Here is a 26,350-nt window from a genome sequence, read left to right as displayed (position 1 = left end):
GTGTGTGTGTGTGTGTGTGTATGTGTTTGTGTGTGGTATGTGTGTGTGGTATGTGATGTGTGTGTGTGTGTGTATGTGTGTGTGTGTATGTGTTTGTGTGTATGTGTGTGTGTGTGTGTGTGTGTGTGTGTGTGTGCGTGCCTTAAATGCCGATCTGGTCTATTTGCAGTCTGCACTTTAAATTAGCAGCAGAGTTGAGGACAAAACAAATGCTATCAGCTGATGAACGATGTGTGTGATGATTGATGAAGTGTTGGGAGCAGATGTTTTTATGTTTATTGAGGTTTGGTCTATTCACGTTCTGGATTATTCCCCAAAACTCTCCCTTTAATATCTGGTTGTTAAAGGGACAGTTACATCATCAGTGTATCACAGTAGATGGCAACCTCTTACTACATTTGCACACACACACACACACACACACACACACACACACACACACACACACGACACACACAGGCAGACACACACACACACACACTTTGTTTAAGCCTCCTAGTCTCTCTACTCCGTGTTTCAGAGGATCTAAACCAACATGTGGAAACCCTGCTGCCTGGGTCAGGTTTGAAGACTCCAGAGTTATGTTGTGGTCCTGGGTCAGGTTTGAAGACTCCAGAGTTGTGTTGTGGTCCTGGGTTAGGTTTGAAGACTCCAGAGTTGTGTTGTGGTCCTGGGTTAGGTTGGAAGACTCAGGGTTGTGTTGTGGTCCTGGGTTAGGTTGGAAGACTCAGGGTTGTGTTGTGGTCCCGGAGGAGTATTTTGACAGCGTGTTAGTGATGCTTTTACTTCAGCGGGGGATTTAAAAAGCTCTTCCTGCTCTGCTAATGAACAGCTGTTCACCAGCTGTTCACCAGCTGCTGCTCTGTCAAACTCACTCCTCCATTATTTTCTCTTCTTCGTTCACTAATTCAAAATGTTCCGTTCCTCCTTTTAACTCTAATGAGCCTCTGGGAGTTTACACGCACCACACTCAGGCTCCATCTCCAGCACTACGTTCTGGTTTATAAAGAAATATCTTCTGCTACGTTTCCCCCTCTCATTCCCTCTATCATTCCCCATCATTCCCCCATCATTCCCCATCATTCCCCTACATTCACTCCCATCATTCCCTCTATCATTCCCCATCATTCCCTCTATCATTCCCCATCATTCCCTCTATCATTCCCCCTCATTCCCTACTCCCCCTTCCATTCCCTCATCATCCCCATCATTCCTATCATTCCCCATCATTCCTACTCCCCTACATCCCTCTACATTCCCTCCTTCCCCCCCCCTTCCCTTTCCCCCCTCTACTTCCCATCCCTCTACCCCCACATCCCCCTCTCATTCCCCATCTTCCCCCCCACATTCCCTATCATTCCCCATCATTCCCTCTATCATTCCCCATCATTCCCTCTATCATTCTCCCCTACCCCCCTCCCCCTCCATTCCTATCATTCCCCATCATTCCCTCTATCATTCCCCCTCATTCCCTCTATCATTCCCCCATCATTCCCTCTCTCATTCCCCATCATTCCCTCTATCATTCCCCATCATTCCCTCTATCATTCCCCCTCTCATTCCCTCTATCATTCCCCATCATTCCCTCTATCATTCCCCCTCTCATTCCCTCTATCATTCCCCATCATTCCCCCTCTCATTCCCCATCATTCCCTCTATCATTCCCCATCATTCCCTCTATCATTCCCCATCATTCCCTCTATCATTCCCCATCATTCCCTCTATCATTCCCCATCATTCCCCCATCATTCCCTCTATCATTCCCCATCATTCCCCCTCTCATTCCCCATCATTCCCTCTATCATTCCCCATCATTCCCTCTCATTCCCCTATCATTCCTATCATTCCCCATCATTCCCTCTATCATTCCCCATCATTCCCTCTACATTCCCATCATTCCCTCTCCCCCTATCATTCCCCTCTCATTCCCCATCATTCCCTCTATCATTCCCCATCATTCCCCCTCTCATTCCCCCTCATTCCCTCTATCATTCCCCATCATTCCCTCTATCATTCCCTCTATCATTCCCCATATCTCATTAAAATATAATCATTTACTTCAGTCTCTAAAATATCTCCACGTTTTATTTCCTAAATGACTTCATTTCAGCTCCTCTGGTTTGTCTCGTTTCCGAGCCAAACACACACCAAACACACACCAAATACACACCAGACACACACCAATCACACACCAAACACACACCAATCACACACCAATCACACACCAAACACACACCAAATACACACCAGACACACACCAAACACACACCAAATACACACCAGACACACACCAAACACACACCAAACACACAACAAATACACACCAGACACACACCAAACACACACCAATACACACCAATCACACACCAAACACACACCAAACACACACCAGACACACACCAAACACACACCAAACACACAACAAATACACACCAGACACACACCAAACACACACCAATCACACACCAAACACACACCAAACACACACCAAACACACACCAAACACACACCAAACACACACCAGACACACACCAAACACACACCAATCACACACCAATCACACACCAAACACACACCAAATACACACCAGACACACACCAAACACACACCAAATACACACCAGACACACACCAATCACACACCAATCACACACCAAATACACACCAAATACACACCAAACACACACCAATCACACACCAAACACACACCAAATACACACCAATCACACACCAATCACACACCAAACACACACCAAACAAACACCAAACGCACACCAAACTGCCCGAAATGTCTCGGCAGAAAATGGACCAATCAGGAAACACTGACTTGTCGGATGGTTTCTGCAGCCGGCTGATTAAAAAACAAACGCTTCGCTTCATTCATCACCGGACAAATTTGAGTTAACTTTTACCAGCGTTTGGCTGGTGTTAATTTAAAGCCCTGCATACAGGGATAGAAGTATACTGCTATTAAAACATAATAAAACATATGACACACTGGTATCGGATCGGTATGCAAGTTCAGGTATCGGAATCAGTATCGGGAAGCAAGATATGGTATATGGTGTCTAGTCGGAATATTATCTTTTAAGGGCAAAAAGCAGCATATTATGGGCATGTAAACAGTCAGTGATGTGTTTTTGGAAGAAGTTATGAGGATTATGTGCAGCTGTGAACCTCGTCGTTGTTCTCCAGGTGATCGCTCCGGAGGAGATCGTTGATCCCAACGTGGACGAGCACTCGGTGATGACCTACCTGTCTCAGTTCCCCAAATCTAAACTGAAGCCCGGCGCACCCCTCAGGGCCAAGACGCTGCACCCCAAGAGGGCCAAAGCCTACGGACCAGGTGAGGACGTCATCGACACACACACACAGACACACACACAAACACACACACACAAACAACACACAGGCAGACACACACACAGACGCACAAACACACACACACACACACAAAAACACACACACATAGACACACACACGCAGAGACAGACACACACACACACACACACACACACACACACACGCAGAGACACACAAACACTAAGATACACACACACACACACTCTCACTCTCAGTCCTGAGTATTTTTCCTGTCATGTGTGCCAGGTCTTGAGCCTCGAGGGAACGTGGTCCTGAAACCTGCAGAGTTTCTGGTGGAAACTGTGGAGGCCGGACTCGGTGAAGTTCTGGTTTATGTGGAGGACCCAGAGGGACACACGGAGGAGGTGGGACCACACACACACACACACAACACACACACACACACACACACACACACACACACACACACTAGGTCTTAAATGTGTTCTAGGTCTTAAATCATTTTAAACAGGTCTTAATGTATCTTCGTCCATGTAACGCTACCTCTAAGAGCTTGAGGGCGGGTTATTCTACGGTGCTAACTCTGCTTTTTAACATCATTTTGGACCACCATGGTAGGGGAAACACTGCTATATGTAATTATGTAATCAGAAAACTAGAAAGACACCAACAGTTCTGAGAAAACTTAAACCTGTTTCATGCTTCTTGCGTTCTTTCTTTTGTTACAATGCGGATGCGTTGCAATGATAGGCTACAGGAGAGAAGAAGTCTGTTCTGTGAGCCGCTCGGAGACACACACACACACACACACACACACACACACACAGACGCACACACACACACACACACACACACACACACACACACACACACACACACACACACACACACACACACACACACACACACGCACACACACACACACACACAGACAGCACACACACACACACACACACACGCAACGCCCCCACATAACACACACACACACACACACACACACACACAGACACACAAAAATGCAGACACACACGCAACGCACACACACGAGCACACATGCGCACACGCACACACACAGTAGACGCACACCCACACACACACACACACACACACATACACAGATAGACGCCCACACACACACACAGACACACACATGCAGACACACACGCTTACACACGCACACATGCGCACACATGCGCGCACACACACACAAACACACACACGTGCGCCGTCCGCAGCGTGCATATGTACCAGATTATTATAACTCTGTTTCACTTTTATTTAATTTTAATAAATGTATTCACTTTGCAAATAATTTAGTGACTCTGCACTCCGTTGTACTTACATTACGTTGGTCTTACATTTCATTCATAATGTTCTTAAAAGGGTCTTTAATTTGAGTTGGTGAAACCTGCAGAAACCCTGATTCATTCACACACAGCTGAAAGTGATTGTGTTTGTGTGTCCGTCAGGCTCGAGTGATCCCCAACAACGACAAGAACAGAAGCTACTCGGTGGTCTACCTGCCCAAAGTGGAGGGGCTGCATAGAGTAAGGAATCAATCACACAGCGCCAAGAGCTACTCGCTAGCTTTCAGGGTTTTCAACTACATCTCATGGTCTTCTTTAACACTAAGAGCCCTTACTTGTCGTACATGACAAAAATACGGTCTGATTCATGATTTAATAAATTCCTAACCATAAAGAGTGCACCAATTTATGGTGGAAATCCCTTGATTTAGCCCATGCCAAGAAGAAAAACACAGATGACAATTCAAATTATATCAAAAATATAATGGAAAGTATGTTGTAGTGGGTCATTGGGCATTTTTAAGTGGGTATATGAAAATCCTGGAGCCTTCTTAGTCTTTATACTGCGTATGCCTGTGTATCACGTAGACTACACCACTGGAAGTGGAGTAGTTAAGACTAGAAAAGTGCTCTATAAATACAGTCCATTTACATTTCTTGCAACCCTTTCAACAGAACACATGCCTCAAAGTTACTTTAGAGATGTAATTAAACCGTACTATCAGAAGCGCTGACAGGCCTGCGTGTCAAGGTCAAGTCTAGGTCAAGGTAACTTTATTGTCCCCGAGGGGCAATTGTTTGTACAGCCAGCAGACAGACATAAGGACCTAGTACCTACGGCCTGAGGGAAGTAGCTTAAACTAGCAGGACAAGGGGCGGGGGGCTAGGTTCAGCTGATATGGATTGGGCCTTCTTTGTTACTTTGTTGGAGTAGATGTGGGAGAGAGTGGGGAAGTTGATGCCTGCTCTCTTGCTACATGTCCTGTCACTGTTCCTCCCAGGTGAAGGTGCTTTTTGCTGGGCAGGACATCGACAGAAGTCCCTTCATGGTGAATGTTTCCAAGGCGATGGGCGACCCAACCAGAGTACAGGCCCGCGGGCCGGGACTGCAGCAGACGGGAAATGTGGCCAACAAACCTACATACTTTGACATTTACACTGCAGGTAATCAGAAACACAGACACACACACTTCATCGCAGATTTAGGCACTTGCATACTAAAAGACGCAACCAAAGGAGATGTAGGGACTTTATATCTTTGTAACGCTGCCTTTGTGTCTTCGGGATCTTTTTCTAATCAGTGATATTTTCCCAGAATTTGGTTTATTTAAATGTTTATTTGTATAGTGACATATGTAGCATAAACCTCTGCCACACACCACAACATTTATAGCCCTAGCTAATTGGCAATGCCTTTCCCTGGATGGGCGTTTAAAATACATAAAACTTAACAAACACAAACACAGTAAAAACAGAAAACCCCAGAACTCAACAAAAAATAAAGACACTGACTAATACAATGCAGCACCATTAAACAGGAAGCACAAGAGCATACATGACTACATGACTGCTCCCTCTTCCAAAAATGAAAAATGATCCCAGTCAGGATCAAGTTTGAGTTCAAATGTAGAAGTATTTGGACTTATGTGTTACCACAGATCTTCCCGTTCAGTTATGTGTTAGTTCTCAAAGTTACAACGGTCTGTCTGATATAGTTTCAAGGAGTGTCACATTCTTCTTTAAGTGTTTGAAAGTCTTGTTGTCTGTCTGTCTGTCTGTTCTCCAGGGGCGGGTGCTGGAGATGTAGGCGTCATTATTGTGGATTCAAATGGTCGCAGGGATACAGTGGAGATTGTGTTGGAGAACAGAGGCGACAGTATTTTCCGCTGCACCTATGTTCCCATCCTGGAGGGCGCTCACACTGTCTACGTGACCTTTGCTGGGCAGCAGATTCCCAGAAGCCCTTTCACTGTCAACATCTCAGAGGGTAGGTTTGACACACTGGACATTGTCACTTCCTATTCTTGTTCCATAAAAAGTTTACAATTCAAATGGAAGCCATCATTTTGTTATAAATTCATTTTCCATGTAACATTAACCAGAATCTGACTTGGTACCTAATGTATCTAATGCATGTACATCTCATCCGAGTCTCACATTGGAATCTGATGTCTAGACCAGTGGTTCTCAAACTTAACAATAATGTACCCCATTTGAATTGTGTTTTGAAGCCAAGTACCCCCTGACTAGAGATAGATTTACCAAACAACCATGTAACTGAAAAACATTTAAATGCTAATGAAAAAAGGCGACAAAAACTTTTTTTAAATGTAAAAAGTCGGTAGAAAGAAGGAAGTAAGGCAAGAATAGTTGGAAAATAGTAACAAAAACTTAGAAAACAGCGACAAAAAGTTCGTAAAAAGTGACAAGAAAAAACAAACTTGGAGAAAAAAAGAAGACCGTAGAAAAAAGGAAGGAAGGGAGGGATGAAGGAAGGAAGGAAGGGAGGAAGGAAGGCAAGAACAGGTCGAAAATAGTGACAAACAGCGACAAAAACTTAAAAAAAAAACACTCACGTACCCCCCTGCAGTCCTCCAGTCCTCCCCTTGGGGTACACGTACCCCCATTTGAGAAACACTGGTCTAGACTGACAGATTCAAGAAGTAAAAGTTTTTGATTTCTATAACAGTTCTTTCGAATCTGTAGTTCAGTCTGAGTCCAAGTCTGATAGGACAGTTGTTGCTCGCTGGGTTTTATTGGCTGAACCTGTTGGCGCTCAAGGTTTTGGGCTGCAGCGTTTGGTAATATTCTTGGTGCTCCACTGGTCTTGCTGGCTTGTTTAATATGGGAGCATGTCTTATAAAACTTGGATTTGATTTAGGACTTGACTTGAGACTTGTTTGCCTCCATTGTGACACACTGTCTTGACTTGGGCCTTTACTTAGGATGTGACTTGGGTGACTTTTTATCTGACTCGACTTAGATTGGACTTCCGAATCTCTTTTTTTTTGCCTTGGGACTTGACTTAGGAGATGAGTTGAGACTTGGAACTTGTTGATCTTTGACTTGACTTGATAATATGGATGGATGGACTTCGCACTACCTGTCTTTGACTTGGGATCTTGGCTGACTGGACTTGGATTTGATGTAGGACTTGACTTAAGACTTGTTTGTCTCGACTGTGACACACTGCCTTGACTTGGGCCTTTACTTAGGCTGTGACTTGGAACTTGGTCTCTGTTGTTTTGTCTGGACTTTGAGCTTGTTCATGACAGCTACCTAGATTTGGTACTTGCCTGTTTCAATTTAGGCCTTGAACCTGTCTGTCTATACTTGACTTAGAACTTGACTTGGGACTTGTCAATTTTGGACTTGACTTGATAATATGGATGAAAGGATGTATGGACTTTGGCATTACCTGTCTTTGACTTGTGATCTTGTCTGACTAAACTGAGATTGGACTTCAGCTTCTCTCTGAAAGTAAACTTTCCAGCCTTGACTTAGGACTTGACTTGGGACTTGTCAATCTTTAACTGGACTTGATAATATGGATGAATTGATGGATGGACTTTGGCAATACCTGTCCTTGACTTGGAATGTTGTTTGATTGGATTTAGATTGGACTTTAGCATCTGTCAGAAATTAAACTTTCCAGCCTTTGATTTGGGACTTGACTTAGGACATGACTTTGGAATTGTCTGCCTTGACTGGCACTTGCTATCTGGATAAAGGATTTGCCTGTCACAACTTCCAACTTGACTTAAGGATTCCCAATATTGACTTAGGACTTGACTTAAGCCATGGATCTTACTGTCTTTATTCAGGACTTGCCTGTCTTAACTTTGGACTTGGCCCTGGAATTGTCTGTCTTGAGTTGACTGAGAACTTGTAAATCTTGTGACTTGACTTGTGGAGTGCTAATCTTGATTCAGGACTTGCCTTTCTCACCTTTTGACTTGACCCTGGACTGCCCCAGTCGGATCTAACTGGAGACTAGTCGGCCTTTGACTTGGGACTTGATTAAGGACTTGCAGTCTTGATATAGGACATGCCTTTCTCGGATAGTGACATTACTTCTGACTAGTCAGTGTAGACTTGACTTAAAGTGATGGTTCGGAGTAATTTCACCCTAGGGTCCTTTGCACCATGACCTCGAGCCAAACACCCCCCCAGAAGCTTTTTTCACCTGGGTCTAACACTGGGAGAGTTAGCGTAGAGTAGCGTTAGCCGCTGAATAGCTTAGCGCAGAGGCTAATGGATCCGAAGTGTCTCTTAACATTACTCCACTTATAAGCCATTCGAGATGACCAAAGGTCTAAGTAGTATATATAGGTTATGCACTCCATAAAACGATGGATTGTAAAGTTTGTAAGTACAACCAGAAGGTTATGTAAATAACACTTGCCTGCTGGCTTCTGCTCTCTGCTGTTGTTGTTGCTGCTGTAAGACGAGTGCTTGGGGACATCTACAAATTACAACACGAAAAAGATGCAACAAAAATATTTTTAATTTAACTTATTTTTTAAAGTAAGTGCTGTAGTATAACTAGCAGGAGACAAGTAATAATTGAGGTAAGTTTGGAGACATTACCTTATTTAATCATTAAATTAATAAATATTTTTGTTGCATCTTTTTTGGTGTTGTTATGTGTAGATGTCCCTAAGCACTCTTACTGCCCGTAGTAACAGCAGCAGCAGCAGCAGAGAGCGAAGCCAGCAGGCAAGTGTTACTTACATAAACTTCTGGTGTATTTTTACAAATTTTACAATCCATTCGTTTTATGAGTGCATAAACTATTTGTACTACTGTAGACGTTTGGTATCATTTCGAGCATTAGTGGGGTAATGTTAAGAGACACTTCGGATCCATTAGCCTCTGCGCTAAGCTATTCAGCTGATAACGCTACGCTACGCTACGCTAACGCTCCCAATGTTCGACCCAGGTGAAAAAAGCTTCTGGGGGGGTGTTTGGCTCGAGATCATGGTGCAAAGGACCCTAGGGTGAAATTACTCCGAACCATCACTTTAAATGTTAGCGACTTGAGAACTCTTGACCTGCAGAACCTAACCTAGTCCCATCTCTCCCTGCTGGTCCGGTGGCCTGGCAGTCTACGGGTCCTACCATCTACTCGTCTGGACTTCTGGAGGTCTCTGTCCCCTCTCTGCCTGTTTACAAATATATCATCACTGTTGTTCCCTCCTTTAGTTTTACAGAGCATCCCGCCTACTGGGTCTCCGGTGCAGGTTGTACCTCAGTCCGCACCCTCAGACAAGACAAGGAGAGCCCCCCCTCCAACACCACCCAAACCCAGGCGACCAAGTTAGTACAGTCTGGGGGCGGGGGTGTAACTGGAGCCTGCCTGCGCTAGCCTGGTTTCCTTCCACCTCAACTCAAAACCATCCCTGCCTCTGACCCTTCTGGATGGGGTTTATCTGCTTTACAGCATGTGCAGCACCTGCTTCCTCCTGAACAGCTTTACTGTATATCCTTCTACAGAAACAGTGAATGTGGATGTGTGGAGTCCTCTCTGGATTAATCATCAGTATAGTCTTGCATTTGTTGACACAACACAGTAACGTGAGCTATTTAAATTAGCTGATACATGGTTAAACCTCATTGGCTCTTACCAGTTTATCTCTGTGTGTACTTCAACCACAGCAATCCCACCAATCAGTCCCAAAACCTCCCAGTTAGAGAGAAAATGACCTAACATATTCTTTATAAAACCTCCCAGTTAGAGAGGAAATGATCTAACATATTCTTTATAAAACCTCCCAGTTAGAGAGGAAATTATCTAAATATATTCTTTATAAAACCTCCCAGTTAGAGAGGAAATGATCTAACATATTCTTTACTAACCTCCCAGTTAGAGAGGAAATGATCTAACATATTCTTTATAAAACCTCCCAGTTAGAGAGGAAATGATCTAACATATTCTTTATAAAACCTCCCAGTTAGAGAGGAAATTATCTAAACATGGAGCTAGACGGCTAAAAGAATGGGACTCTATGGAGCTAGACGGCTAAATGAATGGGAGTCTATAGAGCTGGACGGCTAAATTAATGGGAGTCTATGGAGCTAGACGGCTAAATGAATGGGAGTCTATAGAGCTGGACGGCTAAATTAATGGGAGTCTATGGAGCTAGACGGCTAAATTAATGGGAGTCTATAGAGCTGGACGGCTAAATTAATGGGAATCTATAGAGCTGGATGGCTAAATGAATGGGAGTCTATGGAGCTAGACGGCTAAATGAATGGGAGTCTATGGAGCTAGACAGCTAAATGAATGGGAGTCTATGGAGCTAGATGGCTACATTTCTCTCTTTCGCATGATTGCTGTTGAGAAATCTCAGATTTGATTGTAGTTTTTGCAAGTTCAACATGGATTATAGGTCGAAAGTAGAATGAACGAGTGCTTATGTCCTTTTGATTTCTTACAGGTTGAGTCGTTGTTGCCCATAACACGCTAGCATTCTGCTAATGAATGCTGATTGGTCAGTGAAGGACTGATTAAGACCAGAGGTCCTGCTTGATGGCATCCGAAGCGGAACGTGACTCAGAGCCGTAAAGCAGTATCTCCGGCCGTACGATGTGTATGATGTCAATGACATTTTAAAAGGCTTTTTAGAACAAAAAAGCCACTTTAAAAAAATCTAACACCCAGCAGTGTGTATTTTCTTAGCCTCCCCTTTCGAATGCAGCATTCAAATTACTAGACAAAAACATATATCTTGAGATAAGTGGATTTTGAGGGGTATATGCTACAATGATAAGTTACTCCTATATTTTTCATCATCATCTGCACTGGCCTGTGAAAACCCCAAAAAAAAAAAAAAAAAAAAAAAAAAAAAAAAAAAAAAAAAATTAAAAAAAAAAAAAAAAAAAAAAAAATAAAAAAAAAAAAAAAAAAAAAAAAAAAAAAAAAAAAAAAAAAAAAAAAAAAAAAAAAAAATAAAAAAAAAAATAATTTAATTACATAAACATTTCCTTTTCATAATTATTAACCTTCTCATTCTTCAAAATCATTTCTTCCTAAAAAAAATAAAAATCTTTTTTCCCTTTTTCACTCTTTTCAATGTTGCATCTCGTCTGTTCGGATACAAAACTGTAAATTAAATATGTTTCTTTGTCAAATTCTCAGCTTTACCTGCAAATAATACAGCGGATTGTTCTTGTCTTAAAGTATTTATGGATGTATGATCTTTGTTTTTAACGTGTTGAAGTCCCGACCCTGCAGCTCCTCCAGACTGTTTCTACTCTGCTGCTCTTTCCTTTCAGCCTCAGCAAACTGCTTCTCTAACAGAGATACACTGCGTGTGTGTGTGTATGTGTGTGTGTGTGTGTTTGTGTGTGTTTAGGATTAAAGTAGTCAGAATTAGAGATGTTAAAGCTTTACAGTTAGGTTTATATTTAACTCTGTCCACGCTGACTCTGATTTATGAAGTATTTTTATCATCCGTCACACACACACACACACACACACACACACACACACAGACACACACGCACACACATATGCAAACACACACGTACGCACACACACACGTACGCACACACACACACACACACACACACACACTCGACCAATGTCAAAGATTGTTGTTCCCATCAGTCACTAACACACAAACATGGGAGCATAGGGTCCATGTTGAAGAAACAGTAGTTACCCTTTAAGTTAGCATTCAGTGTAGAACTACTCAGGCACAGATGAGTGTGTGTTTGCGTGAATGTTTGTTAGTTTCTTTTCAACATCATCTCCCAGTCTAACCAGCGTCTCACGTCTCCTTCTGATTGGTCCTCAGCCTGTAATCCCAACGCATGCCGAGCGACGGGCAGAGGTCTGCAGCCGAAGGGTCTGAGAGTCAAAGAAGTGTCTGACTTTAAAGTTTACACTAAAGGAGCCGGCAGCGGAGAGCTCAAAGTCACTGTGAAGGGACCAAGTAAGATGCCATGAAATGCACCTTTACAATTTACTCCAGTACTCTACTTTAAGTACAAATGTTGAGGTACTTTACTTGAGTCTTAATATGATAGAAGACAAGAACAACTATTCGAAAATAAAGATTAAAAAATACAAAGGAAAGAATGTACAAACAGATAAACAAGTGGCGAATGAAAATGTGCAACCTACTCAATCCTCCTGTTGTCCTCCTTTTCAAAAAGTTTCTATATCAGAAATTTGGGTTTTCTTTCAACCAAATTGTCAAAGAATAATAATAATAACTTGGATTGTTCCCTACAACACTCTTCACAAGTTTAATAAATGATCAGTTCACTACTTTCATTCAATGTCATAGCATTTGGAAAAACATTGATAAAAAAACGTTGAAAAAAGTGACAAAAACGTCAAAAAGTGCAGAAAAAAATCGGAAAATTTGGAAATAGTGACAAGTGACAAAAACGACAAAAAAGACAAAAAAGTGACAAAAACATCAGGAAAAGTGACAAAAGTGTCAAAAAAGACGACCAAAATGTTGAAAAAAAAGTTTGTATTTTAAATTTTGACCCAGAAAAACAGAATATAGTTTCATGGTCGACGGAAAGACAACACAAGATTGAAATAGTATTTTTTTATATATATATATATATATATATATGTATGTATATGTATATGTATATATATATATATAATTATAAGTCTTATCCCAGACTCAGTGATGAAGTGTTTAAATATTGTTTATTTGGTATCCAGAGGGCCTGGAGGAGCCGGTGAAGGTTATCGAGATGGAAAACGGGATCTTCGAGTGTAATTATTACCCAATCATGATGGGAAAATACACGGTGACCATCAGTTGGGGAGGACACAGCATCCCCCGCAGGTGAGACAGACAGATCCTTTTATTATCCTGTGTTAGTAGATCCTTTTATGGACCTTGTTCACAGCAGACATGTTGACTTGTCATAGTAGGAAAAGCACAGCTGAGATTGATAACCTTAACGATGGCTCAGTTCCATCAAGTGTCCCAGTAAGATATTTCAGTGAGTCAGCATGCACAATACCAGGACCTCTCCTAAGTGGAATGCAGCCATCAGTAATGGTTTAATACCAGGACCTCTCCTAAGTGGAATGCAGCCATCATTAATGGTTTAATACCAGGACCTCTCCTAAGTGGAATGCAGCCATCATTAATGGTTTAATACCAGGACCTCTCTTAAGTGGAATGCAGCCATCATTAATGGTTTAATACCAGGGCCTCTCCTAAGTGGAATGCAGCCATCATTAATGGTTTAATACCAGGACCTCTCCTAAGTGGAATACAGCCATCAGTAATGGTTTAATACCAGGGCCTCTCTTAAGTGGAATGCAGCCATCATTAATGGTTTAATACCAGGGTCTCTCCTAAGTGGAATGCAGCCATCATTAATGGTTTAATACCAGGGCCTCTCCTAAGTGGAATGCAGCCATCATTAATGGTTTAATACCAGGACCTCTCCTAAGTGGAATGCAGCCATCAGTAATGGTTTAATACCAGGGTCTCTCCTAAGTGGAATGCAGCCATCATTAATGGTTTAATACCAGGGCCTCTCTTAAGTGGAATGCAGCCATCATTAATGGTTTAATACCAGGACCTCTCCTAAGTGGAATGCAGCCATCAGTAATGGTTTAATACCAGGGCCTCTCTTAAGTGGAATGCAGCCATCATTAATGGTTTAATTCCAGGGCCTCTCCTAAGTGGAATGCAGCCATCAGTAATGGTTTAATACCAGGGTCTCTCCTAAGTGGAATGCAGCCATCAGTAATGGTTTAATACCAGGGCCTCTCCTAAGTGGAATGCAGCCATCAGTAATGGTTTAATACCAGGGCCTCTCCAGTAGAATGCAACCATCAGTAATGGTTTAATACCAGGACCTCTCCTAAGTGGAATGCAGCCATCATTAATGGTTTAATACCAGGGCCTCTCTTAAGTGGAATGCAGCCATCATTAATGGTTTAATACCAGGGCCCTCTCCTAAGTGGAATGCAGCCATCATTAATGGTTTAATACCAGGGCTCTCTTAAGTGGAATGCAGCCATCATTAATGGTTTAATACCAGGCTCTCCTAAGTGGAATGCAGCCATCAGTAATGGTTTAATACCAGGGTCTCTCCGAAGTGGAATACAGCCATCATTAATGGTTTAATACCAGGGCCTCTCTTAAGTGGAATGCAGCCATCATTAATGGTTTAATACCAGGACCTCTCCTAAGTGGAATGCAGCCATCAGTAATGGTTTAATACCAGGGCCTCTCTTAAGTGGAATGCAGCCATCATTAATGGTTTAATTCCAGGGCCTCTCCTAAGTGGAATGCAGCCATCAGTAATGGTTTAATACCAGGGCCTCTCCTAAGTGGAATGCAGCCATCAGTAATGGTTTAATACCAGGGCCTCTCCTAAGTGGAATGCAGCCATCAGTAATGGTTTAATACCAGGGCCTCTCCTAAGTAGAATGCAACCATCAGTAATGGTTTAATACCAGGACCTCTCCTAAGTGGAATGCAGCCATCAGTAATGGTTTAATACCAGGACCTCTCCTAAGTGGAATGCAGCCATCAGTAATGGTTTAATACCAGGACCTCTCCTAAGTGGAATGCAGCCATCAGTAATGGTTTAATACCAGGGTCTCTCTTAAGTGGAATGCAGCCATCATTAATGGTTTAATACCAGGGTCTCTCTTAAGTGGAATGCAGCCATCATTAATGGTTTAATACCAGGGCCTCTCTTAAGTGGAATGCAGCCATCATTAATGGTTTAATACCAGGACCTCTCCTAAGTGGAATGCAGCCATCATTAATGGTTTAATACCAGGACCTCTCCTAAGTGGAATGCAGCCATCATTAATGGTTTAATACCAGGGCCTCTCCTAAGTGGAATGCAGCCATCATTAATGGTTTAATACCAGGGCCTCTCTTAAGTGGAATGCAGCCATCATTAATGGTTTAATACCAGGACCTCTCCTAAGTGGAATGCAGCCATCAGTAATGGTTTAATACCAGGGTCTCTCCTAAAGTGGAATGCAGCCATCATTAATGGTTTAACAGCCAGGGACCTCTCTTAAGTGGAATGCAGCCATCATTAATGGTTTAATACCAGGACCTCTCCTAAGTGGAATGCAGCCATCAGTAATGGTTTAATACCAGGGCCTCTCTTAAGTGGAATGCAGCCATCATTAATGGTTTAATACCAGGACCTCTCCTAAGTGGAATGCAGCCATCAGTAATGGTTTAATACCAGGGTCTCTCCTAAGTGGAATGCAGCCATCATTAATGGTTTAATACCAGGGCCTCTCTTAAGTGGAATGCAGCCATCATTAATGGTTTAATACCAGGACCTCTCCTAAGTGGAATGCAGCCATCAGTAATGGTTTAATACCAGGGCCTCTCTTAAGTGGAATGCAGCCATCAGTAATGGTTTAATACCAGGGCCTCTCCTAAGTGGAATGCAGCCATCAGTAATGGTTTAATACCAGGGCCTCTCCTAAGTGGAATGCAGCCATCAGTAATGGTTTAATACCAGGGCCTCTCCTAAGTGGAATGCAGCCATCAGTAATGGTTTAATACCAGGGCCTCTCCTAAGTAGAATGCAACCATCAGTAATGGTTTAATACCAGGACCTCTCCTAAGTGGAATGCAGCCATCAGTAATGGTTTAATACCAGGACCTCTCCTAAGTGGAATGCAGCCATCAGTAATGGTTTAATACCAGGACCTCTCCTAAGTGGAATGCAGCCATCAGTAATGGTTTAATACCAGGGTCTCTCTTAAGTGGAATGCAGCCATCATTAATGGTTTAATACCAGGGTTTCTCTTAAGTGGAATGCAGACATCATTAATGGTTTACATGTCTGCTGTGAAAAAGCTCTATTATCCTGTGTTGGCGTTCTAACCTCCGGTGAATTTATGAGGACTATGGTTGTGTGTGTGAGGAGTCCAGTGAGGTGTACATTTTGGAGGTAGGCTGCACCTTTGATTCCAGCATGAAGGAGGTTTTCTACACCAAGGTAGTTAAATACCAACCACTCCTAAACACCATCTCAGGGCTGGGCTATAGGTGCACGCTACTCATTTTCATATTTGGTAGCCTAGGAAACACACACAGGTTGGTAGTAAGAGGGCTGCAACAACTTGGGATGGACAAAAAGAAGGCTAAACGGCTTGCAAAGTACTGGGCCATATCTACTATTATTGGCAGCCGCCACATATGGCGGAGGCGCTGCTACTTATACCCTCGAGAAGTGAGTTTTGTGCTTGTTAAGTGATATTGTGAAGATCTGCTGCGTGCCACTGGTCCATGAGTTTGCGTATATGTGTTGTACTGCATCCGGAATATTTGTGTCCCATTCATGTGGACATAAATAAATGGTTAAAGTGTGTGTGTGTGTGTGTGTGTGTGTGTGTGTGTGTGTGTGTGTGTGTGTGTGTCTTTGTGTGTGTGTGTGTGTGTGTGTGTGTGTCTGTCTGTCTGTCTGTCTGTCTGTTTTCAGTCCGTTTGAGGTCCAGGTGAGCGAGGAGGCGGGCCCCCAGAAGGTGCGGGCCTGGGGTCCCGGTCTGGAGACGGGTATGGTTGGGAAGAGTGCCGACTTTGTGGTGGAGGCCATCGGCACGGAGGTGGGAACACTCGGTACGTCCCAATCACACAACGACACCAAGGACCAGTCAGAAATCACTTCACGTTTCTTATTTAAGGTGCTCACACACCAACCCGATAATCGGCCGTCTGACAGTCTGTTGATGTCGGTGACTCGAGTCTGTTCGGTGTGTTCCGTGCCGTCGTCAGTCGAAGGAGCCATCGGCCTTCATTTGGACCGACCTGACGTGTTGAATCGGCCAGCGGGCGGTCGGACTCAATGACCAATTACCGGAAATGACGAGCGGGATGAGCGTGACTAGAGCCTCTCAAAATCTGACGAAAATCTTTTAAAATGACCTTTGTTGATCTGAAATGAAGACAGATTCAGACACTGCACGGCCTATTTCTCTCTTCAGATGTTTTCCGAAACACGTTTCGGTGAACTATTTTAGTAAAATATGAGATCGGATTCCAAACGAAGCGCCATTATGATCGGGGAGAAGCCAGACCCATGTGACGCGTTGATCCAATCAAGGTGCTGGTTTTCATTTTTTGGGCAACAATACAGATTAGCGCTGCCTGTTGTTATGGAGACACATTACGTCTCGCACACGAGCAGAACGTACGTCGCTTCGGTGTGTTCCAAGGCACTTTTTGGACCAACTCAGTAGAGCTTAGATCGGGCCCAAAAAATCAAGCCCGACCCTACCCGAGCCCGTGCACGTTGCGTCCGAACACGGCCCGACACATTAACTGTAATTATGAGCCCGATTTAAACCTGACAATGTTTTAATATGTGGGCTGTTATAACTGACGTTCTCAACTACAATTCAGAGTTGTTTGAACTGCAGAAATCGGTTATAATTATCTTAATAAATACCGGTAATGCAACAAGGACGAAGGATGTAAACTGCTGTTAGTTTATTCATAATGTAATGGATCACAAATGGATCCGAATGAAGAAACGTAAATATAAACCTCGACCCATATCTCCCTCAGCTGAATAGTGAGGGGAACAGATCAAGGCAGCAACATAATCAAAGCCCTGGAACCATACAGGAGACTTTCTGGTCTCCATCACCTAATTAATCCTGTCTTTCTCCACGGTCTGCGTGCTGACATACTGGCCGACAACAGTGCTGCAGAAGGGGCACACACGGTGTAGCCCAGTTTACCTCACACTCAGGTCTGTGCAGGACATACAGCCAGAGCTACGGGAGAAGCTGGAGAGGCATATAGCTTTCTCCCCACCGAATAAGGCTAATAAAGTAATGATTAAAAAACACAAATGCTTGATCAAGGGCCCAGCCCGAGGATAGCGTCGGAAAATATCGGGTCTGGTTCGGGCTCGGGCAGATAATCTAAACTCTACAACTCGGGAGGAGACTGATCAGTCCGACTGCCTTTCCTGCCGACAGTCGTCCGTCGGGTTGGTGTGTCTGGGGCTCTAACCCATGTTTCTCTTGTGAAGCACTTTGTGACTTTGTCTGTGAAAGGTGTATTGAGGTATGTCACCGGCGGTCTGCAGGTTTCTCCATCGAGGGTCCGTCTCAGGCGAAGATTGAGTGTGACGATAAAGGTGACGGGTCGTGTGATGTCCGATACTGGCCGACCGAACCGGGCGACTACGCCGTGCATGTCATCTGTGACGACGAAGACATTAAGGACAGTCCCTTCATGGCTCACATCCTCCCTGCTGCCAACGACGTCTTCCCAGAAAACGTGAGAACTGCTCTCTACTGTAGTCTCTCTACATACTACTCTCTACTGCTGTCTCTCTACATACTACTCTCTACTGCTGTCTCTCTACATACTACTCTCTACTGCTGTCTCTCTACATACTACTCTCTACTGCTGTCTCTCTTCATACTACTCTCTACTGTTGTCTCTCTACATACTACTCTCTACTGCTGTCTCTCTACATACTACTCTCTACTGCTGTCTCTCTACATACTACTCTACTGCTGTCTCTCTTCATACTACTCTCTACTGTTGTCTCTCTACATACTACTCTCTACTGCTGTCTCTCTACATACTACTCTCTACTGCTGTCTCTCCACATACTACTCTCTACTGTTGTCTCTCTACATACTACTCTCTACTGCTGTCTCTCTACATACTACTCTCTACTGCTGTCTCTCCACATACTACTCTCTACTGCTGTCTCTCTACATACTATCTACTGCTGTCTCTCTTCATACTACTCTCTACTGCTGTCTCTCTATATACTACTCTCTACTGCTGTCTCTCTACATACTACTCTCTACTGCTGTCTCTCCACATACTACTCTCTAATGTTGTCTCTCTACATACTACTCTCTACTGTTGTCTCTCTACATACTACTCTCTACTGTTGTCTCTCTACATACTACTCTCTACTGTTGTCTCTATTCAATATCCATTCATAGCTGATGAATATCATATACTCCATTGTGCAGACATGCTTTACTTTCTGTAGCCATTGAGCAGCTGTTGGAGGGCTCACAATGTTTTACTGTTAATCATGTTGAATGTTGAATGTTTTATATTTTATATTCCTCTCCAGGTTAAGTGTTACGGTCCCGGTCTGGAGCCGCTCGGCTGCATCGTCAACAAACCCGCAGACTTCACCATCGACACGGATGGAGCCGGCAGAGGAGAGCTGAAGCTCTACGCTCAGGTAATCACTCACAGATTCAGTCATAAAGCTTTCTCTGATGCTGTTATGTTGGCACCTTTTCTTTCCCTTTTTATAGTTTTTTTGTCGCCTTTTTGTCACCTTTTTCATCACCTTTTTCTCGCATTTTCTTTTCCTTTTTGTCGCCTTTTTCATCACCTTTTTGTCGCTTGTTTCACTACCTTTTTTCGCCTTTTTCATCACCTTTTTGTCGCCTTTTTGTTGCCTTTTTGACGCCTATTTCATCACCTTTTTGTCGCCTTTTTCATCACCTTTTTGTTGCCAGATGTACTCAGAAAAAACTGGGTTGTTAGGATATCTTTAAACAAATCACAATCATCTTGGGCGGTGCTAAGCTCCGGACGCAGCAACACAGACTTTTGTCTCAAAATATTTCAATTTTTCACACGACTTTTTTCTCTCCAGATATGCTGTTGACACAACACCGTAATGTGAGCTATTTAAATGAGCTGATACATGGTTAAACCTCATTGGCTCTTACCAGTGTATCTCTGTGTGTACTTCGTCCACAGTAATCCCACCAATCAGTCCCAAAACCTCCCAGCTAGAGAGGAGATGATCTAAACATATTCTTTATAAAACCTCCCAGTTAGAGAGGAAATGATCTAACATATTCTTTATAAAACCTCCCAGTTAGAGAGGAAATTATCTAACATATTCTTTATAAAACCTCCCAGTTAGAGAGGAAATGATCTAACATATTCTTTATAAAACCTCCCAGTTAGAGAGGAAATGATCTAACATATTCTTTATAAAACCTCCCAGTTAGAGAGGAGATGATCTAACATATTCTTTATAAAACCTCCCAGTTAGAGAGGAAATGATCTAACATATTCTTTATAAAACCTCCCAGTTAGAGAGGAAATTATCTAAAATATTCTTTATAAAACCTCCCAGTTAGAGAGGAAATTATCTAACATATTCTTTATAAAACCTCCCAGTTAGAGAGGAAATGATCTAATATATTCTTTATAAAACTTCCCAGTTAGAGAGGAAATTATCTAACATATTCTTTATAAAACCTCCCAGTTAGAGAGGAAATGATCTAACATATTCTTTATAAATCTTTACAATCATTCCCTGAAAGAACCAAGTAGGTCTGCCTTGTTGCACCATCCAAATGTTCTTTAAAACTTAATATTTTCAGCGTGTAGCTCGCTAGCCTCAAGGTTGTTGTTGATTCCTGAAGAGAACGGAGTTTGAGAACACACAGAGAGAGAGGAAGGTTTATCCCTGACATGTACTCCCGTTGATCCAGACTAACTGGAGATAAGTGAAATGTGTGTTTGTGCTTTCAGGATGCCGAGGGTTTCCCCATCGACATCCAGATCACTGATAACGGAGACAGCACCTTCTTCTGCGTTTACATTCCCACCAAACCTGTCAAACACACCATCATCATCACCTGGGGGGAGGTCAACGTTCCCAACAGCCCCTTCAGGGTAAAGACCCAACACGCACACACACACGCACACACACACACAGACACACACACAGACACACACAGACAGACAGACAAGATAACAGTTTCTGTGGAGACACCCCCTTGTGAGGGGAGGATAAAAGCTTAAAGGGATACGCCACTGTTTGTTGAAACAGTTCTTATCACGGTCTACCCTGGCTGTAGATAGGTGGGCCAACGCATTTTTTGTCTCAGTGCAAGTACTTAGGTTTTTTTTTTTGTCTTTTGTCGGCTCACTTTTACTCACAACATGTTAACCGGCAACTTAGGATTCCATTCAACGCGCTAAGCTAACTAGCGGCGGCGCTGCCGGTGTTGCACCGGACTAAAACGATGCATGCACAAAAAATGCGTTGGCCCATCTATCTACAGCTAGGGGAGACCGTGATAAGCCCTATTTCAACAAACGGTGGCATATCCCTTTAAGGGAGACAATAGATCTGAGCTCATTCGAACCGAGATCCTGGTGGACCAGCTCTGACTTCATGTCTGTTGCTAGGGAAACTTAGACTCTGTGTTGTAACTCTTATGCTGGACTCCGTAAACTTTGCTTAACTAAACTCTTCGTCTCATATTCATCCTTGTGTTCTTGTAACTAAATTAATTAACTGGAGTCGGATTAGACTGGCCTAGGGCGTCATTTTGGACATAATTCCCACAGTACTCCTAAACGTTTTTCCGTGTGAATGATGTGCTCCAGGTGCTGATTGGAGAGGGCAGCCATCCAGAGAACGTGAAGGTTTACGGTCCAGGTGTGGAGAAGACGGGACTGAAGGCCAACGAGCCGACATACTTCACCGTGGACTGCAGCGAGGCCGGCCAGGGTTGGACACGCCTTCATACATCATATTCTAATGGGGAGGGGAGGGGGGGAGGGAGGGCAGGGGGGCTATCTGAATGGCCCGCGGCTCACGTGCAAAATAGACTTGGCGCGTTTCTTTAGCAGAGCAGAGGGCCGCTTCACGCTTCTGGGACGTACCGTGACACGAATGGTGAATTATCAAGCCTTGACTTGAATGGCAGCATGGTAAACCAGAATCAGAATCTGAAGATTTATTTGTCATTGTACAAAATGAACAACGCACATTTTTAGCAGCAGTTCACTCAGTGACAAATTTAAATTTAAAATACAATAAATAAATAGTAAAACAACAAATTAGAAAGGGATATACACACAGAATTAAAAAGAAATATACACACTAATGGCGTTTTTCCATTACATGGTACCACCCATATCCTCAGAGGGTTTGGAGGACTGGTTGGTTATATTTCGTTTTCAAATCGCTCTCAAAGCTGCTAAAGACTGGGTTGCATTTCTCCAAAAAGTAAAATCTGTCTCAACTTTAATACAGTTGAATATTGGCAGCCAGCCTCCAGCATGTTTACATGTTTACAAGGGTTAAATGTAAATGTGTTACAGATTCCGGTTCATCATTGCAGAAACTACATTTGTTATGTAAGAATGTAAGGACAGATGTATTGTGATATGAAGTGAATTTATGACCACGTTCATGTTGCCTGCAGGTGACGTCAGCATCGGGATCAAGTGTGCGCCGGGCGTGGTCGGTCCGGCGGAGGCCGACATCGACTTTGACATCATCAAGAACGACAACGACACGTTCACGGTGAAGTACACGCCTCCAGGAGCCGGGCAGTACACCATCATGGTGCTGTTCGCCGATCAGGTGAGTCTGGAAACCTTCTTTCAAACAGCTCAACAACAGTGGGATTCATTTCCTCCAGAATAATTTAGATCTCAGGGGTCACAAGACGTTAAGAAACCTCTTATCTTTGATGTCACAACAGGAAATTCCCATCAGCCCCTTCAGAATAAAGGTGGATCCTTCCCATGATGCAGCTAAAGTCCGCGCAGAGGGACCTGGACTCAGCAAGACAGGTAAGTGATTTCAGATCATCTTCCTGTTCTGCACAGCACAAACTACTTTATGTGTGCACACAAATTAAAGAGTAACTTCAGTATTTTTAAACCTGGTCCCTGTTTTCTCATGTTTTTGTGTGTAAGTGACTAATGTGAAGCGTAATGTGAGCGTTGTCGCTCAAAACCAGTATTGAGCGACAACGCTATAACAGCCCCGAAATCCCCATCACCAAACCCACCAGACTCCATGTAAATAATCAGGACTTTTAGCGTGTATAGAGCCAGCATATCTCCACCAGACTCCATGTAAATAATCAGGACTTTTAGCGTGTATAGAGCCAGCATATTTCCACCAGACTCCATATAAATAATCAGGATTTTTAGCGTGTAAAGAGCCAGCATATCTCCACCAGACTCCATGTAAATAATCAGGACTTTTAGCATTTTTAGAGTATTAGCATAGTTCCACCAGACTCCATGTAAATAATCAGTACTTTTAGCGTGTATAGAGCCAGCATATTTCCACCAGACTCCATGTAAATAATCAGGACTTTTAGCGTGTATAGAGCCAGCATATTTCCACATGTAAATGGGTGAATTAAGGGTTTATTTTAACCAAACCAGAGTGGTGATTGTTGGAACAGATGTGCCAGATATGCTGGCCCTATACACGCTAAAAGTCCTGATTATTTACATGGAGTCTGGTGGAGATATGCTGGCCCTATACACGCTAAAAGTCCTGATTATTTACATGGAGTCTGGTGGAGTTTGGTGATGGTGATTTCGGGGCTGTTTCATGTTAAACTAAAAGGATCTTACTCTTTAACTAAAAGGTCTATCTCTGTAGGGATCCATCCCATAATGTTGTCAGACACTTAGAATAATAATCTGAGTCTGTCAGCAGCAACAACAGAACTTTTAGTGGACTCTAACTGCTGCTGAACATTCGTCCTGTAGGGTTACATTACAGCTTGGTTCTGGTTTAATACTGGACCAGTTTCACAGATTGTTGTTCCATCAGACACTCAGACACACAAACATGGAGACAGAGAGTCCAGATTGGAAAATACTGTGCTCTGGAATTACTTACAGTAATGTGTTTACAAGTGAGTGATTCTCGCTGTCAAATGACTAAAAACCACAGAAATGTAGTAATTTGTGCTCCTGAGTTACTTCATTAGTGCTCGTAAACGTCTTTATTTGTGTGACGAAATGTACTGGCTTCTGCTCTGGAAATAAAAGTAGTAATTTGTGCTTTTGAATAACTTAATGATTGCCTGTTGTTAAAGTATTTAGGCTACTTCTCCAGCGCTACGTTTTGGTTTTTAAGCGTTTTAGTTTTGAGCCAAAAGTGATCTCGGTGAATGAGAGGGAGGAACGCTAGAGCAGGGGGAATGAGAGGGAGGAACCCCAGAGCAGGGGGAATGAGAGGGAGGAACACCAGAGCAGGGGGAATGAGAGGGAGGAACCCCAGAGCAGGGGGAATGAGAGGGAGGAACCCCAGAGCAGGGGGAATGAGAGGGAGGAACCCCAGAGCAGGGGGAATGAGAGGGAGGAACCCCAGAGCAGGGGGAATGAGAGGGGGAAACACCAGAGCAGGGGGAATGAGAGGGGGGACGCCAGAGCAGGGGGAATGAGAGGGGGAAACGTGGCACTACAGCTGTATAAACAGCTCCAGATTAATGGTATTTCTGTATTTTCTGTCTGCAGGAGTTGAAGTGGGCAAACCGACTCACTTCACCATCTACACGAAGGGAGCCGGCAAAGCCAAACCGGAGGTTCATTTCACCGGCGCGGCTAAAGGAGAAGCCGTCCGAGACTTTGAGATCATCGACAACCACAACTACTCGTACACCGTCCGCTACACCGCCCTCCAGCAGGCGAGACAACTCTCCGACTCACAGCGTTTAGAACAAGCTGCAAACATTCATCCATTCATAAATCGGTTTTGGCATTTTTTTCGGGCATATTTGTTGATTTTTTTTCTACATTTTAACACTTTTTTAAAACGTTTTGCTGTTTTTTTTGGTAGCTTTTTTGTTATTATTTTGTGGGGGGTTTTCGTCATTTTCTGTCGCTTTTCTTTTGACATTTGTGGCTCTTTTTATTTAATTTTTTTTGGCGTTAGGTTTATTTTATTTTTTTATTTAAAAATGTGTTTTTGAAGTTTTTTCCAATTGCTAAAACACATTTTTGCAAACTAGGCTAGTTTTATCAAAATACTTAACACAATTCACAAAACCACACACCCAAACTGCAAAATACCTCATATATCCTGCAAAATTAAGCACTGCAACCAAAACTACATATAGCATTATCAAAATCAAACTTTTGCACTAAATTGCACACACTTCATTCATATTACACACACACACACACACACACACACACACACTTCATTCATATTACCAGATGTTTGTCTAACCAACTACACACTGTTGGGCATAATGAAAAGCCCTTTCATCTTTAGTATGCTTTGCCATAATACTAAAATAGTTCAAATTGTAGAGAATTCTTCAGATTGTTCACATGCACAGAAATATTTGCAGATACACACGCATGCTGTTGAAACATTTAATTTTTTATTTTTCACCAAACTAGTCAGTGCAAATGTGACTTTATGTCAGATTGTTGTGTCTTATGCAGAGAACTGTGTTCAGTGCATTTAAAAAGAGCCATTCTGAATTGCAAAATGTGTTTAAAGCAGAAAATGTGTTTAGACTTTTGGAGACTTGAGAAAAGGTTTTGCTCTCTGTGTCAGTTTAAATAATTGTGCTCTGCGTGTTATTTTAGTGTGTTATCAATTGGAAAAAAACTAACATTTCTGTCACTATTTTTGGCGCTTTTATTTCCAAAATTGTTGGTGATTTTTTTGACACTTTTTCAGTGTTTTTTGACACTTTTTTGGTCATTCCTCTCAACACGTTAAGAAATCAAAATAATGGGTAGTTGCAGCTTTATGGTGCTAACTGCAGTCGGTGTCTCTCTTTCAGGGGAACATGTCCGTCACTGTGTGTCACGGCGGAGACCCCATCCCTAAGAGCCCCTTCAACATCAGCGTGGCCCCCCCGCTGGACCTCAACAAGGTCAAAGTTCAGGGTTTGAACAACAGTGAGTACGTCTGCGTCCGCACTGATGGAAGCAGCAGGAAATGAGG

General features: G+C 43.0%; 1 protein-coding gene across 1 annotated transcript in view; it reads left to right on the top strand.

Annotated features, from left to right (window-relative positions):
• The window catches only part of LOC120553705 (filamin-C-like), an 84,528-nt gene that overhangs the window by 18,996 nt on the left and 39,182 nt on the right, over positions 1-26,350 (top strand). Inside the window, 16 exon segments of the mRNA XM_039792398.1 lie at positions 3,195-3,345; positions 3,609-3,727; positions 4,793-4,870; positions 5,632-5,794; positions 6,417-6,617; positions 12,433-12,570; positions 13,323-13,449; positions 17,090-17,226; positions 18,704-18,897; positions 19,721-19,834; positions 21,151-21,294; positions 22,015-22,138; positions 22,839-22,999; positions 23,121-23,211; positions 24,904-25,073; positions 26,187-26,304. Coding sequence (XP_039648332.1) covers positions 3,195-3,345; positions 3,609-3,727; positions 4,793-4,870; positions 5,632-5,794; positions 6,417-6,617; positions 12,433-12,570; positions 13,323-13,449; positions 17,090-17,226; positions 18,704-18,897; positions 19,721-19,834; positions 21,151-21,294; positions 22,015-22,138; positions 22,839-22,999; positions 23,121-23,211; positions 24,904-25,073; positions 26,187-26,304 — 2,230 coding nt within the window.

This window comes from Perca fluviatilis, chromosome 23, assembly GCF_010015445.1.
Source record: "Perca fluviatilis chromosome 23, GENO_Pfluv_1.0, whole genome shotgun sequence".
Lineage (NCBI taxonomy): Eukaryota > Metazoa > Chordata > Actinopteri > Perciformes > Percidae > Perca > Perca fluviatilis.
Note: the sequence above shows the minus strand (reverse complement) of the source record. Positions and strands in the feature narration are given on the sequence as shown.